The following is a 15,449-nucleotide window of genomic DNA, read 5'->3' as shown; positions in this document are numbered from 1 at the left end:
CATGTTCAGAGGCTTATATCATATCATATTTTATCAGATCTGGTTATAATTATGTTGTGCATATGTGGGATCTTATCACATTTTGTTGCATTGGATCAAGACCGCTGGTCTAAGATGTTAAGATATTGTTCAAAAATGTTAGGCTAGGAAAACTTGCTTTTTCCAAACAAACCACAACTGACCAAGAATGAAGACGTTGATACTATATGTACTTAAGGTGTGTGAATAAACATGTGCCTGCTTTTCATTTAAATCTTCAGGTATGGTGCAACAATAATCAACATGTTGCTTTAACCTTTAACCTGTTGAGGAACAACCAAAAAGGCATTGCATTTATTTTGTTTGCATGTGTGTGTGTGTGTGTGTGTGTGTGTGTGTGTGTGAGCAGTGCGAGAACAGCATGTTTGGGGGTGCTGGGATATACAGATGTCAAGACCCAGAAGGGTTCCCCCAGGGGGGCGAGCGCTGATCTCATCTGCCTACAGTGGACAGGCCCTGTGCCTTAAACAAACAAACACACAGCTTAACCTGCTATCTGTGATGGTGCTTGAGCGGGCCGCACTGCCAGAACAATCACTTCCAAAGCCTGCAGCTCAACACAATGGAGCCAAGAGGCTTTGGAATCACAGAATGAGAACAATGCACCCAGCAGCACAATGACTGGTAATAAGCTCTTAATGATCAGCCATGAACCCTCAGGCGGAGTGTGTGTGTGTCCTGTATGTATGCCACTGATGGAACATACAGTATGTCAAATGTGGGGGCTCTCAGACATGGCATCATTCTGTTGGCGTGCTGTTTGTGCGATGCGTCGACTACTCACCAGTTCATCCAGCAGATCCTGCTTGTTCTTCTTTTTGGCCAGAAGTTGCCTCTGCTCCTCTTGCAGCACATCCAGTCTCCGCTGCTCATTGCCCTGCTGCTCCAGCAGGAGCAGCTCCTCCAGTTCCTCTTGCTCTCGAGTCTGAAGAAGAGTCAGGTGAGTTGGATTCAGTAGGTCCATTAATCACAAAAAACACATACAAAAAAAAAACACATTAAAAATACTGCAAAGGGAAAATAATTCTTAGTTTCAGGACAGACTTGTAGAAAATACATTCACTGCAGCCATCTTTAAGTGTACCACAATCTAATGGGAGCCAATCTAAAAGCTGTATTAAAGATTCCATCTTTAAAAGCATACTAATGCTAGATTTGTCAGAGTGAGTAAGCTGGTTCTGTATTGGGCATGATTTATTTAAATGATATTTGCACTGTTTCAAATACATTACAATTTATAATGTTTGCTGATGAGAACTATAAGGCGCACCTGACTATAAGCCGCGCTTGCTAAATTTGGGGAATACTCAAGTTTGTTACACATATAAGCCGCACCCGACTGTAAGTCGCAGGTGTTTTAATGTTACCGCACCGGGTTCCCGCTACTTTCTTTTCCATAATGAGGGTGCAAATTGTCTCTCTCTCGTTCTCTCTCTCCTACTGTATATCTATATGGAATGGGCTCAGTTGGTTTGGTTTGCTCTGCCTGACGCTCATGCGCTTAATTTACAGTGCGCCCCATTGTGATCTGATGGATAAGCCGCACCTTTGTATTAGCCGCAGGGTCGACTGCAAGTGAAAAAAGTAGCTGTTTATAGTCCAGAAATTACTGTATTTTTCTCAGGGGAGAACATGGAACATCTAACAAAAACTGTAGAAAGGGAATTCATAGTGTTAAACAAAATGGTTTGATTGTTGATTGTTTGATAGTTATCATTATTGGAGAGAGAAAAAACTAATTTATAGAGTTTGGTGGTATGCAGCTCAACCGTGATATAAAACTAAATTTAAATGGTAGCCTAACTGTTGGTATTGAGAATTTCTATGAATTTGGAGAAAGACTATCATTTAAGCTGTTTATGTTTGAAACATGTCAAGTGAGGACCAACACACAAAACAGATGTGTTTCAGTTGTGGGTGTAAAATTGTGGAATGGAGTTGATGATGATGCGTTAAAGCTGTGTACTTCTCTGTTGAGGTTTCAGAAAAAATGTAAAATAATTCATGCTTATAGTGCCATTGATATAATGTACAGCATTTACGAATTATAATGTGAATGCAGTAGTTATTTATTTTGTTTTGTTGTAATTTTATGTGACTCAAGGGACTGTATAGGATAGGCAAAAATAAAGCCTGGTGCTTCAGCATACACCTTTTTTGGTTAATTGATTTTTTTTTAAGGGGAATGGATTTTTGTGTTTTCTTTTTGTGTGTGTTGTGTATGGAACTGAAATAAACTATTCATAATTTCATTAATTAAAAAAACAAAAACAATTTTGGCTTTTTTACAATCAAGGAACTAGAAATTAGAAGTTAAAAGAACATAGAATTGCCATTAATTTCATGCAATTTTAATGAAAAATGCTCATTTGGGATATTTGGCTTTCTTTAAAATGATCTGACATTGTTTTTGTGGGGAAATTTTATGTTGCCGCCTTCTCTTTATTCCCTTACTGTTTATGTTCAACCCCCTAACTCATCAATGATGAATGTCGTGTTTACATACAAGCTTAGCTTTATTCTTGTGTATGATCTCTCTGTTCTCCCGCTGGTACTGCTCCATCCTCAGCTTGGTATCCTCCACATCAACGTTGTTTGTAAGGTTAAACACTGCACAGACAGGAGACACAAACCGCAATCCCAGTACTTGAGTCTGTCCATCACAGCCAACTGGAATTATGAAGGCGAGCTGCAGTTGCTGTTATTTTAAATTCTACAGACGATCCAAAGAAAACAAATACGCCTCTAAGTAGTAAATCAGTAGGTAATGTTGAAGTGTACACAAAAACATTGTGAATCCTCACTTGCACCAAAAGACCCTTTGAGGCTGCCTGATGCACTATTAAGGGCTAAAAGCTTATGGGATGTTGGCATTCATGATGTGTTAGCATTGGCAGCTCTACCCTGTGATCTATGACCCAGGCTGGCATGCACTAATGCCTGTTAAACATCTCTCCATGCAGCTGGGGAGAAATCATTACGGCGGCTGGAAACATCCTTTTAGCAGACTTGTACAGTGAGCATTTAGTCAGTCAGCGCTCGTACCGATGTCCTCCACTTGCTCCAAGTAGTCGTTATAATCTCTCAGGCTGGGGAAGTCACCGTCCCTCTTGTTGTAACTGCAGAGAGAGACAACAAACCAGAGGAAAGCAAATATGTGCCGACATTAATATCCCCCATTAAATCAACCATTTTATAATAGCATGTCTGCATTCCGCCTAATAGACACACATTAGATGTCAATTAAGGGGCTATTAAAGGACAGATGAGATGGAAAAAAAGAAGGCAGGGAGGGGCGGCCAAGTAAAAAAAAAAAAAAAAAAAACTGGCAGTCAAAGAGCCTTCCCGCTTGGGCCCCCCCCAGGGAGACTCATTGTCTACAAAACAAACAACGTAATGAGGAAGACAAAGGTGGCTTAAGAAGTGGGAGGAGGCGCGGGATGACACATAAACACGGTGCGGCCACACCCCTCGCACTGCCTCACTCACATTTTCAGCACCTTCTTGCGGATGTCCACCTCCTTGTCGACGGCGGGGTCCTCGAAGAGCTGCACGCGGAAGTTGCTCTTCCTCAGGGGCGTGTCGCACTGCACGCAGTTGCTGGAGCCACGGACGAACAGCATCTCCACGCAGTTCTCGCATCTTAACACACACGGGAGAACAAAACACCAACAATTAATAGAATACAATGCACTATGTATTATTAAAAATGTAATTATAGAATTCAGAATTGATTACAGTGTTCTTCCACTGTTCATCGATCATACCTGAGTAATACAGTGGACCCTAAAGTTACAATTTTAAACATCAAAGTCAACCTTAAACATTTCTTGACAATAATGTTATATGTGGCCTGACTAGTCTAAACATGACAATTCTGATTAATATTGCGTTTGTTGAATATGAATTAAGCAGCAAAATCCAGCCGTTTTGAATATATTTATTCAGGGGGCGGCCATTTTGCCACCTGCTGGTGAATGAAGATGACATCAATGTTGCTCTGGTCTCTCACAGCTCAGCTTCAGAAAACAAATATTAATCAGAATGTCTTATTTAGCCTAGTGAGGTCACACATATTATTGTCAATAAATGCTTAAGGTTGACTTGCACTGTAACTAGTTCTGTGAGCCCGTTTGGAACCCAAAATGTTCATAACTCGAGGTAATATTTTCCACTGAAATGAATGGAAATGCAATTAATCGGTTCCAGCCCCAAAAGTAAGTTATACATAGCTTCTTTTTTTTTAACAAGTTTGTGGTTAAAAATAAAAATAATGCAAAATGGAAATGGCTAAAATGCTATTTATTGCTAATTAACTTTATTAAGGAAAGGGGAGGGGGGGGGGCTCACTGAAAGAGTCCTCTTCCATAAAAACATCAGGAAATTCTGATTCATGTTATGTTTTTATTATTTTTTATGCCTGATTCTTTAATAGCGCATTGGTTGATTTCAAGCATTCCAATCCAAGGAAACTTGTCTTTTTCTCTCCCCAAAAAAATCCTCAAGTGCGACATCACATTGTCATTTGAAAGATTAATTCGCTACACATTGCTTATGGTCATTTATTTTCACCAGCGTGCACTTTCTATTTAGAAGGCAGCAGTTCTTTGGAGTGGACACGGTTGCTTCTGGCATTTAAAAACAAACAGTATATTTGTGCTAAAAATAGTAACATATCCCACAATCCCATGCGGCCGACATAGTGGTAGGTAACTACCCCTTCGCAAGAATTTTTATTATTATTATTATTATTATTATTATTAATATATATATATATATATATATATATATATATATATATGAGAATTATATTCAGCTAATGGGAAACAAATATTTCCTAGAGGTTCTCAAAAATGACTGGGATAACGATAGGAATATCACTTAGGTGGCTTCATACTCTCAGACGGTAGGAAATTGTCCTGACACCACATTATCAAGCGTGTCTGTACACACTGGAAACACATTTGTCTTTTTGATATTTAAAAAGACCTCTGTCTCTCTGTCATATTGCATAATTTGATTTTAAAAAAAAAAACAAGCACGGTGGTCTGTTTTCTGTTTTTACAAGCCTGGGGTGCTGTTACAAAGTTTTGTGAAAAAGCAAAAATACACAGTAAATATCTTTACCTCTCTATTAAATGTACTGGGGGTGGGGGGATGGGGTCTCGCTCAATTCTCATGGAGGCTCAAGCCTTTTATCCCCCCCAAAAAAAAATAAAGTAAGTAAGTCTGTATTATTCCTGACAATCTGAGCAATCAAGGCCACATTTGGCAACGTGAGCAAAACTTTTACTGTCTGGATTATGTCTCAAGCATCTTCCGAGGGCAGAAAAATGTATAGTGGGGGCAATGCGGTCATGATGAATTTTTCAGGTGCCGTTTTGGCTCCTGATACGCACAAAGCAGGCTCTTCCATTGGTGGAAAAAAAAATTGAAAAAAGCACTTTTAATGATCACATTGCTGAGTTTCAGGTAAAGCCAAGGTTCAAAGTGGAAGATTTACCCCATTAACCGTCATGACTCGGTACCATGGCAACCAGTAGACCCACCTGAGGGCACAACCCTGAGCTTAGCCATCAATCACACTTTTATGCAGGTAGGCGTTTACCCATCAGTCACACTCAAGTGAGGAGTGGACACGAAGAACAATGGGAACACTCCTAAATCTCCCCTGATGGGGCGGAGGTCTTGGATAAACGTTTGCACAGTACACTGTTTTAATTAACTCTCTGTGGAGCTTTATTTCCACAGGAATTCACCTTATGCTTCTGGCTTCCTTCACACACAAAAAATGGACATCTGGTTTCCAACTGCCACTGTCTGTTTTCAAGCACTTTTTGCATTGCATTCATAGTCAAATACACAGTTAGGGCCACAAGTACTCTAATGGGTTGAGATCAGGCCACTGGCTTGACCATTGAAAAATAATCTAGTTCTTTGCCTTCAAAAAGTCAACGCAGACATTTTCCTTATGTTCTGTGCAGTGCCACTAGTCTAAACACGGTATTCTGATTAATACTGTGTTTGTGGAAAATGAATTAAGCAGCAAAAGCCACCCATTTGTATCCGTCTCAGGGGGCGGCCATTTTGCCACATGCTGTCGACTTTAAATGACATCACAGTTGTGCAGTGCTCAGGAAATGACCAATAACGAAACCGAGATTATTAAAAGCCGAGGCCTCTAGAAAAAAAAAAAGACGAGGTCATTAAAAAATGCACTAATCTTCTAAATGAAGATTGACCCAGTTGTTCCTGAGATATAAGGGTTCAAACGAAGGCAGCCTGCTTTGATTGACTTAAAATTTTAGATTTAGCCTTCTGCTATCACCATTAACTCATTCACTCCCAGCCATTTTCACTGAAGCAACCCCCTTCACTCCCGACTGTTTTACTGGATTTTGACTGATTTTGCAAGGCCCACAGAATATTGTGTTCTATTGCTATAAAAACATGGAACCTACCAAAAGAAATATTAGAGTCTCTTCTTTCATCAAGAAAAAAAATCTCATCTGTTTCTGTTTTGTAGCAATTAGCATTAGAATGTAGCTGAGTTTCACCATTATTCACAAATCTGTTTAAAACAAAAAGAGCCTTTTTGCAACATGGCCCCGGTTGATCTCTTATACTGTGCTGTCACCTGCTGGCCGTTTTTGTAATAACTACCATTGCTTTGAGCGTTTTCTTCAGTTCCGAGGCTGCATCAAAGCCTTCTGTATGCTCTAGCATAAAAAAACAAACAGAAAAAAAGACATATAAATACGTTTTTGGGACCATGGCAATATTTAACCCCTGGCCGTTATTTTATTTTGAAATGGCTTGGTCAGAACTAACAAAAAGCCAAAAAATTGTCAAATAACGCCCAGGGGTTAAAATAGAACGTTTTTATAGGTTTTTGGTAGCAAGTGAGTGAACAAGTACACCAAGTTTCACTAAAATCTAAATCTGCTTGGCTAAAATGTTCAGATTTTTTGGGGGTGATTTGGTATGGAATGAATGAGCCATCCATTTTTATTGTCCAACAGTCAAAACAATAAAAATGGATGGTTCATTCCATTTTATGGAAAAAGTAACTCAAGACTATTTGAAGGCAAAGAAATTGTGTATACTTCAGTCACGCACTCTCTATTTCATAAAGCATGACTTCCACTTCGGAGGCAAAACTGAAGGCAGCAAAACTGAGAGATACATAAATAAATAAAGTGAGAAGAGAAAGCGCAGCGTCACCGAGTTTGGATGTTTAGGCATCGTTTGTCAGATGTGGGTCAAACAGGCATAACCTGCTAAGTGCAACGCCAAGCTTGCCTGCAGCCTCCGGAGATAAAATACATGAAGCATTACCGGGGCAAATGTGTCCGTTTTGGTTTGGCACCAAGTAGCAAACTAAACATGAAACCGTGGACAGGAACATCTGCGTTGGTCCAGGGGAGCACATGGGAGCCCCCAGCCCAAGTGCACTCTGGGACAGGCAGATGTTCACTGTGGCCCGAGGCTACAGGAGATGTATAGGCCTCGGCCATATGGAGGTAGATGGAGGGCAGCGGCTTGTTTCCACAGGCCCACAAAGAGGCCATTCATCAACACAAGCGTAAGGAGTGGGGCGTAGCTTGCCCCCTGCCCCATAAATGGACCACACAACTCAACCCTCCAAAGGGGAAATTCTGCCAGCAAAGAGGTGAACATCTAAAGAATAAAAATAAAAAGGAGAAGGAGGAGATTTTATGAGCATCTTCAGCTTTAGAATTGTGTGCCTTGACTGCGCCAAAGGCAGAATTTGACGCAGCGTCATATTGTCGCTTTGGAGGGCGCACGGATATCTTTTCGAAGCTCGCCATCATCGTGTCCCAAGGCTGTTGTCGCTGAGTGAGGGCTCCTGACTGACTCCTCCCTCTCTCACCTGTCCCGGCTCACAGCTCCAGGCTGCCCTATCTCTCCATCTGCAGCTGTCAGCAGGTCACAGGAGGTGGTGGGAAAGCAGGCTAAACGAGGGTCCGGCCATACGGGGAAGCCTCCAAACCCGCTGCCGGCATTTTTTTTTGGGCTCTCTGGACATTACCGTTTCAACGAATCTTAGTACAGTAAACCCTTGCTGATGATATGAAGAGATCATATAAATTTTTCATTCATATATATATTTTTAAATCCCTCCCACAAACTTTAAACACATTAAAACGTATCTAAAACATTTGGGGGGGGGGGGGCTGCTCTCTATTGGTCAGTCCACACGTGGGTGTTATCTCGCTCGCAATGTTCTTTAAATAAGTCGAAAAACATGCTTGATTCAAGCATTTTATTTGGCGCTACCAGAACCAAATCATATCAGAACGAAAGTCTGTTATTTTAATGCTAACATATAATGCTAATGAAACTTTTTAGGGGCCGGAATGATATGGATTTTGCTTTTCAGGCAGATGTCAATTCAAATATTTGGCAGGGAAAAAAATTCAGATAACCGATTAATCAGCCGTTTTTTTTTTTCTTCAAACATGTAATGAAAAAGAAACTACTTTCTTGTTTTTTAATGCTTAGAACAACAAAGATATGAATTACAGGGAGAACATTTGATTGTTTAGCAACACTTTGTCCATTACTTTACAAGAGAGGCATTTTCAAGTACAAAAACATGCAAAAAAGCATGAACTGATGAATTTAGCTTCAGGCTATAAAATGCAATAAGCAACATGAGTGAAGTTACTGGCAAAACATTTCATTCATTTTGCCATGAAGTGATGACTTATATATATATATATATATATAAATATATAAATAAATATTTCTATATTTCACATTTCAAAACGTGTCATCTTTGGAGATGCATTTGAAAAATAATATGTATGTACAGAGACAGAGTACAACTGAAAGGGGGCCAATTTTAAACATTAACGCACACAAAGCATAGTCTTTTACTTCCTGCCCAAACCTACTGAAAAGCCTTTACTGTTTCATGAGAAAGTAAGATTATATCACTGTTTAATTGGCAAACCTTTTTTTTTCTGAAAAAAAAATAAAAAATAAAAATAATAAAATAATTGGCAAAACTTTGGCTGATTATTATTATGAAAATACCTCATATCAGTTGACATACTGTCATGGATCGGCCGATTAATCGGTTGGGCCCTAGAAATTATCATAGATATTAAAGTAATTATTTCCCTGGCCTTTTATACAAATGCTACTTTAAAACACAAAGGGCGGCATCCACTTAAACATTGTATATATTTGGTAGGGGTGTGCCCAAAAAAATCGATTCTCATAAGAATCGCGATTCTCATTTAGTACGATTCAGAATCCATTTTAAATGTCCCAAAATCGATTTTATTTAAATTATTTTATACCGTCTTGTCTGTGTGTGCCTTTATTTGGAGCGCTGTTCATGTTGTACCCGATTTGGCCACTTAGGGGCAGTGTAGTTCCACGTGGTCTGATACACTGTTAAGTTATAGCCACATTAGAGAGTAGAAGGAAAAAGTCACGATCAAGTTATAGTAAAAAAAAAATTGGGTGAGGGCAGTGTGGATCCGTTCTTTTGAGTGGTAAAAGTGCCACGAGTAGCGCGCTAATTAGCATTAGCGAGTCAGACTGGAGTAGATCATTACAATTCCTTGCACATCTATAGATTGAAGCAAAAATCATTGTCAATCAAATAATTTCGGATCAAAAATTGATTCTGAATCGAATCGCAGGCCCCAAAAAATCGGAATTGAATCGAATCGTGAGACATTCAAAGATTCCCACCCCTAATATTTGGTCAACCAAACTATACAAATGACCCTGCATGTACAGTGCATTTAGTAAATCTAGGTGCCGCCAGGCATGTTGTGGCAGAACGTGGTACTACACTGAAGGCGCACAACTCTAAATCCGGACTAGCCTATTATGAAAAAACCCTTAAAAAAAAATGCTTCAAATCAAGCCAAGTGAGAGTTAATTTGACAGTGGCCTTGAGTCAAACCTGCCACTACACGCTCAACCCAGCGACCTCAGATACCCGCAACTTGGCGGCCGCCAAAAAAGATGCTCCTTCCCAAGAGAAGGATTGCTTACACGGGAAGCTTGCCACTTGAGATGTTGAAAAATTAGACCTCAGGAGGTACTGGCAATGAAGCACTTTATGATGAATCACGCAGATCATGTCACTGCATGAATAAATCAAAAGTCTGATCGTTTGACATTTTATAAGTTGTGTCTATCGTTAGCAGAAATACAGCATATCTCCACTTTTCTCATATACACGAGGTAAAGCCAATGTAAACGGGACCCAGCAGGCAAGCGGCCCCACTGTGACCACCTCAGTGCAAATACAATGCCCCGTAGTGTGTACGTGCATACAATAACATCACATCAAGTAAAGTATAGCAAAAAAAGACTCTATTTAAACTTCTTCTTTTTTTTAACTGCATTGTGCTTCTGAACCTCAAAATGGAAATCTAATATCGCGGCTTTCAATATCAACCACAAAAAAACAAAAAAAAAAAACAAGACTCCTCACACTTTGCCAGTGGGCATCAACTTGCAATCAGATACAGTGACTGGCCTCCATTTAATTAGGCATGCCCGCATGTGTGCCCAAGTGTCAAATCCCAAAGGACATGGGCCCGGTGTCATCATACAAAGGTAATAAATAACATATATCAGACGCTCTCGGTGGCAGGATACAAAATGTGCTGCTGTGCAGTTTAAATTTAGTCAGAGCACAGCCCCCCGGAGAAGCTTGATACTGTGTCAGGTTGCGTTGCATTGCAATGCAACACATTGCATTGCCAGGGAAGGAAGTCAACTTAAGTCCACTGTGGAATAAACACCAAATTAGTGTGAGGTTGACAGCTATTTCAATGTAGCACGAGAGATAAATAGAGAGAAAACACTCTGATACATACGGTACAGTTTGGCAAGACATTCTGCAACGTTTTAAGTCAACTGAGGTAGGGCGGCTCAATTATGAAAAATAAAATAATGATCACAATTGTTTTTGGTAATAATTGAAATCACGATTATTCAAACATTTTTTTTTTTTTGGTGCAAAACAAGAAAATGTGTTTAAGCTTTTGAAATGTATAAAGAAAAATAAAAAAAATTGAAACACTTTACAACTTTTATTTCACCTTCTGAAGCGCTATCATTTTGATGACTGGATGTAAGTTCCTTTCGGACAAAACAACATTTATAAATATAGAGATATTTCTTTATGTTAGCAAAAGCATATTGTCAAGATATATTGTATTTTTTTTCACAAATCAAAACTATTGTGGCGTATCCGAATGTCATCTGTTCTTTTTCTGTTGAATGCTCCGCCTCTTTCCTCACTCTTCGGGAGCCGCGCAGCTAGTTACTTCAAGATTGAAAGTTTCCCAGTTTTTTTTTTTAAACAATAATGAGTGAAAGTAGGTTAGATACATTGAAGGAAGCCTGTTTTGTTAAAAATGGAGAGCTGAAATGTAAGGCTGGGTATCGATTCAGATTTCCAAAATCGATTCCATTCGATTTAGAATGGCCCGATTCCATTCAATTCACAATTCACATTGATTTTCGATTCAGTTAAGGATTTCATGCAGTACCAATTTTAATTTGATATGGAAGACATTCTCAGAAGTACCAATGCTGCAAACAATAGAAACTTCTTGCTCTTATTTGGTGCATGAATATCCCTTTTTTCATACCCAACTCTTGAGTAGTCACCGATACTCTGATACCAAATACCGATACCACTAGTAAATAAAATTCCCCACCCAAAAATGAGAGATGATTTTAAAGAAAGACTTATATACCCCAATATATATTTTTTCTTTAAAATTGCGTAAAATTAATGGCAACATTGTATTCATATAATTTCTCATTTCTAGTTCCTGATCATAAAACGGCCGCAGGAGTGTGACCGGTAATGTTAGCGACCACCACCACGAGTACAGATACCTTAAAATAAGACTGGTATTGGCACCGATACCGACACCTGGTATCGGTAGTCGCCCATAGTCAGAATTGTATCAACTCTGCCTCAATTTGAGCCAGGCAAAACCCTGAACAAGTTTTTAAACAGAGTATGTTCTGCCAAAGGCATATTTCTTCTTATTTTTTTGTAAAATAAATCTAAGGCACATTCATTTATGTTGGGGGGGGGGGGGTATTAAAAGTATCGATTCATGGTTTTATGAACCGATAACGGGTTACAATAAGGAATATCGATTAGATATCGATTTCGAACCCAGCCGTACAGAAATAATAAATCAAGATAACACAATTGACTACTGAAATGTTTCAATGCAGAAGGAAATGGTCAGATTTAGCCATGAAAGTGAATGCATGCAGATTGTATTCCACCTGTTAATCCGTTTAGTCAGCTCATTGTTCTAAATAAAAAATATATCATGTTGAAGTTATCTAGTAGTGCTGTGCATATCGCCACAAAAGACCATTCGATATGGTTTTCGAGAAGTGGGGTGCGAAACGATTAAAGGACGGTTCGATTTGATCGATCACTTATCTGTTGAGTTAATTTTGGTAGTGAAAGCTCACAAGATTGGACATCTGCAACGTTGTGACGCCACTCATTTGCATATTCAATATTTAATCGCTGCAAAAACTTCAGCCGATTTCTGCATTGTCTCTCGGTGTGCGACGGGACTACCACACTGCAAAGGTGACCCAGCAGTGAAACAACTTAAATTGCTACATTGCAGAATCCTTTTCATTTTCAGCGTACGGTCATACAGCCAGATTATACTGAGGCTGACCTGATGACGAAGCAAGGCCACTTCCTGATGGGGCAGTCAATAAATAAATAGTAAGGGTTGAAAAGATGCTCTCGTCAGGCTGCCGCTATTGTTGCTTATGTGTCCCCTTTAATTAAATGGAAAGGCTGGTACACAGTTGACAAGGTTAAAACTTGAAAAGTGCCAAGCAAACAGGTTTTAGTGGCGAAAGTTGCTGTGTCAAACTGTGTTTGTCTCGCTCGTGTAGCTAATTGAGGTAACCAAAATATTAAAGGCACCTGTCATTATGATGCAGTAGAGTTGTACGCCACTGCAGGCTACAACCACGATAATAAATATGCTACTGTTAAATTAACACCCCTGTGACAGTGGCAACTAAAAAAAATATATACATGCTAAGATACACAGGCAAAAAAATAATATGCTACTGTTAAATTAACACCCCTGTGACAGTGGCAACTAAAAAAATATATACATGCTAAGATACACAGGCAAAAAAATAATAATTCTAGAAAGGAAATTGTCAACATTTTATTCATTAGGAATATTTTGGTCCTAATGTTATAAGAGGATGGAGTCCACTGGTACATACTATATTGAAATCAAGATAACCGGTTAAATGAATGAGATGGCGGTACTGCTGATGCCCTTGAGCAAGGCATTGAACCCAAACTGCTCAGAGTGAAACACTGTTACACTGCCTCCACAACGTTGCACTATCTTTCTCCATGCTTTGTCTCTGTCACAACTATTTGAATGATCATTATGGCTATTAGTATTATTACTCGCTTTAAAAACAAAGCACCGGTTGTACTTCACAGCTCCACACACACACAACTGAAAGTGAAATAGCCTACAAGTGCTTCTTTTGTATTGACTATTTAACCACTTGCAGACGCCAACGCAATATACGCGCAATTCTTCGTGTTAAATTGGTTATATATTCTGCATTTATTTGTATGTAAATGTGGCGAGTGTAGTCCAGTAAATGTGTCGTTCAGTCAGTTCGGGCAGTCAAAGTGTAAATAGTACTCACAGCGTGTGTCCACACACGTTCACCATCAGCTTGAGCGAAGGGTTCCTGTATTTTGTTGTTTTGCATCTCGGACAGCTTTGGTCGTCCATTTTGTTTATCTACAACCGCAAACTGATTGAGATAATGAGGAAAAAAGAGCAACAACTTGCAGCTTCAGTGCTCACATTTCCGGCGGGTGGCTCTTGTGTTTCATCGGATAAGGTCCGACCAGAAATGAGTATCAAAGGTTCCTCTTTCCTCTCAGCTTCCAAATCGCGGAAGGGCTTGTTTTAAAACGGAACGATTTCGTCTTTAGAGACTCTCAAATGTTGTATTTTGACACAGGTTTTATTTTCATGTCGTCTTACAGTCACCAATAGATTTTTATCCTAAAGTCCTATTAAAACGTTATGCTCAAATCGGTGTTTTCGTTCCATATTTTCTGACGCAAAGAAAATGAATGGATGGACAAGTATGTCGTTTGTTATAACACCTGCAAAACTGTAATAAAACAAACTCATGGATTGCTATCTTTTTAATGGCTTGTGTGTATTTACTCAATTAAGTGTGACAAAAGTTATATGTCATCATGGACACACAAAGAATGTTGCGTGTTGAGTGCTATTAATATAATAAACAATATAAATGTTTGGGAGGTTTTCGGCTTTGCATGCTTGGCTTTTGTGCACTGTCATACTGATATTTTATTTCTAATTTGGTGACCTACAGTCTGCTACATGCAAGGGAGAAAATATTTGAAATATAAGAATGATCATGCAGTTGTACAACCACAATAATAAACACAACGATACACTTACATTTACATTTAGGCTACTATGGCAAATTTAACTTTATCATATTGTAGAGGCATATTTTTTATGATTCATTCAGCTTTTGATCACATTGGTTTGCAGGTATAGTTTGAAGTAAGTGAATGAAGTGACTCTAGGGGAAAAAACATAGGTATTTCTTCAATAGTTGTTATCATCGGCTTATTTAGACAACCTGAGCAAAACTAACACTTAAATTGAACCCCGTTATTCATGGACCAAGCCTGAATGCAAAAAGTTAAAATGATTGACACTCAATTTATTTTATTTTGTTAAGTTATACCCCCCTACCCCCCAAAAAAGAAAAGGAGGTAGCCTATATGGTACAAATAAGAACAGAAAATAGAGAGTAAAAATGAAAAAAAAAACTGCAATTATGGGGTCTTGCGCAAATTCCGATAAATAATCTGCCCCCTTAAATTTTATTTATATATATATATATATATATATATATATATATATATATATATATATATATATATATATATATAAGCGAATAGATGAACTCAAGAATTTCTAACCACGAATAATGTAGCCTACTTATTTGACATTTATAAGTTCACTAAAAGTTGAATCCGTGCTTTGAATTTTACCAGTCTTTTTACACAAATTCTACATTTTTGCCAGTTTAAGTAGGCCTAATTTTACATTACTCCAACCGAGAATTAATTTACTCGAGGAACCCCAGTAACGCGCACAGTTTCCTTGTCTGCTTTTGCGACTCCAAAAAAAGAAAAGAGAAAAAAAAGAAGAAGCTTGGCACCCGTTGACAAATTCATTCCCACGCTCATAGAAGTGCTCACCTTGCACTGACAACACAGTACAGGTGAGCTCGCTGTTGGGACTACAGTACAGCGAAGC

The 15,449-nt window shown here is 38.9% G+C and overlaps 1 protein-coding gene across 2 annotated transcripts in view; it reads right to left on the bottom strand.

The window, feature by feature from the left end:
- The window catches only part of mnat1 (MNAT1 component of CDK activating kinase), a 42,178-nt gene extending 28,156 nt beyond the window's left edge, over positions 1-14,022 (bottom strand). The window contains exons 1-6 of one of the 2 annotated variants that reach the window (XM_077555624.1): positions 13,944-14,022; positions 13,780-13,877; positions 3,529-3,681; positions 3,085-3,158; positions 2,546-2,649; positions 824-964 (exon numbers count right to left, since the gene is read on the bottom strand). In XM_077555624.1, the coding sequence (XP_077411750.1) occupies positions 824-964; positions 2,546-2,649; positions 3,085-3,158; positions 3,529-3,681; positions 13,780-13,868 (561 nt within the window). In that variant the 5' untranslated portion in view covers positions 13,869-13,877; positions 13,944-14,022. Of the gene's footprint in view, positions 1-823; positions 965-2,545; positions 2,650-3,084; positions 3,159-3,528; positions 3,682-13,779 lie in introns of both variants that reach the window. The other variant, XM_077555630.1, reaches the window with a different exon arrangement.
- Positions 14,023-15,449: the final 1,427 nt, after the last annotated feature.

This window comes from Vanacampus margaritifer, chromosome 1 (assembly GCF_051991255.1).
Source record: "Vanacampus margaritifer isolate UIUO_Vmar chromosome 1, RoL_Vmar_1.0, whole genome shotgun sequence".
Classification (NCBI taxonomy): domain Eukaryota; kingdom Metazoa; phylum Chordata; class Actinopteri; order Syngnathiformes; family Syngnathidae; genus Vanacampus; species Vanacampus margaritifer.
The sequence above is the reverse complement of the archived record's forward strand: the minus strand, read 5'-3'. Positions and strand labels throughout refer to the sequence as shown.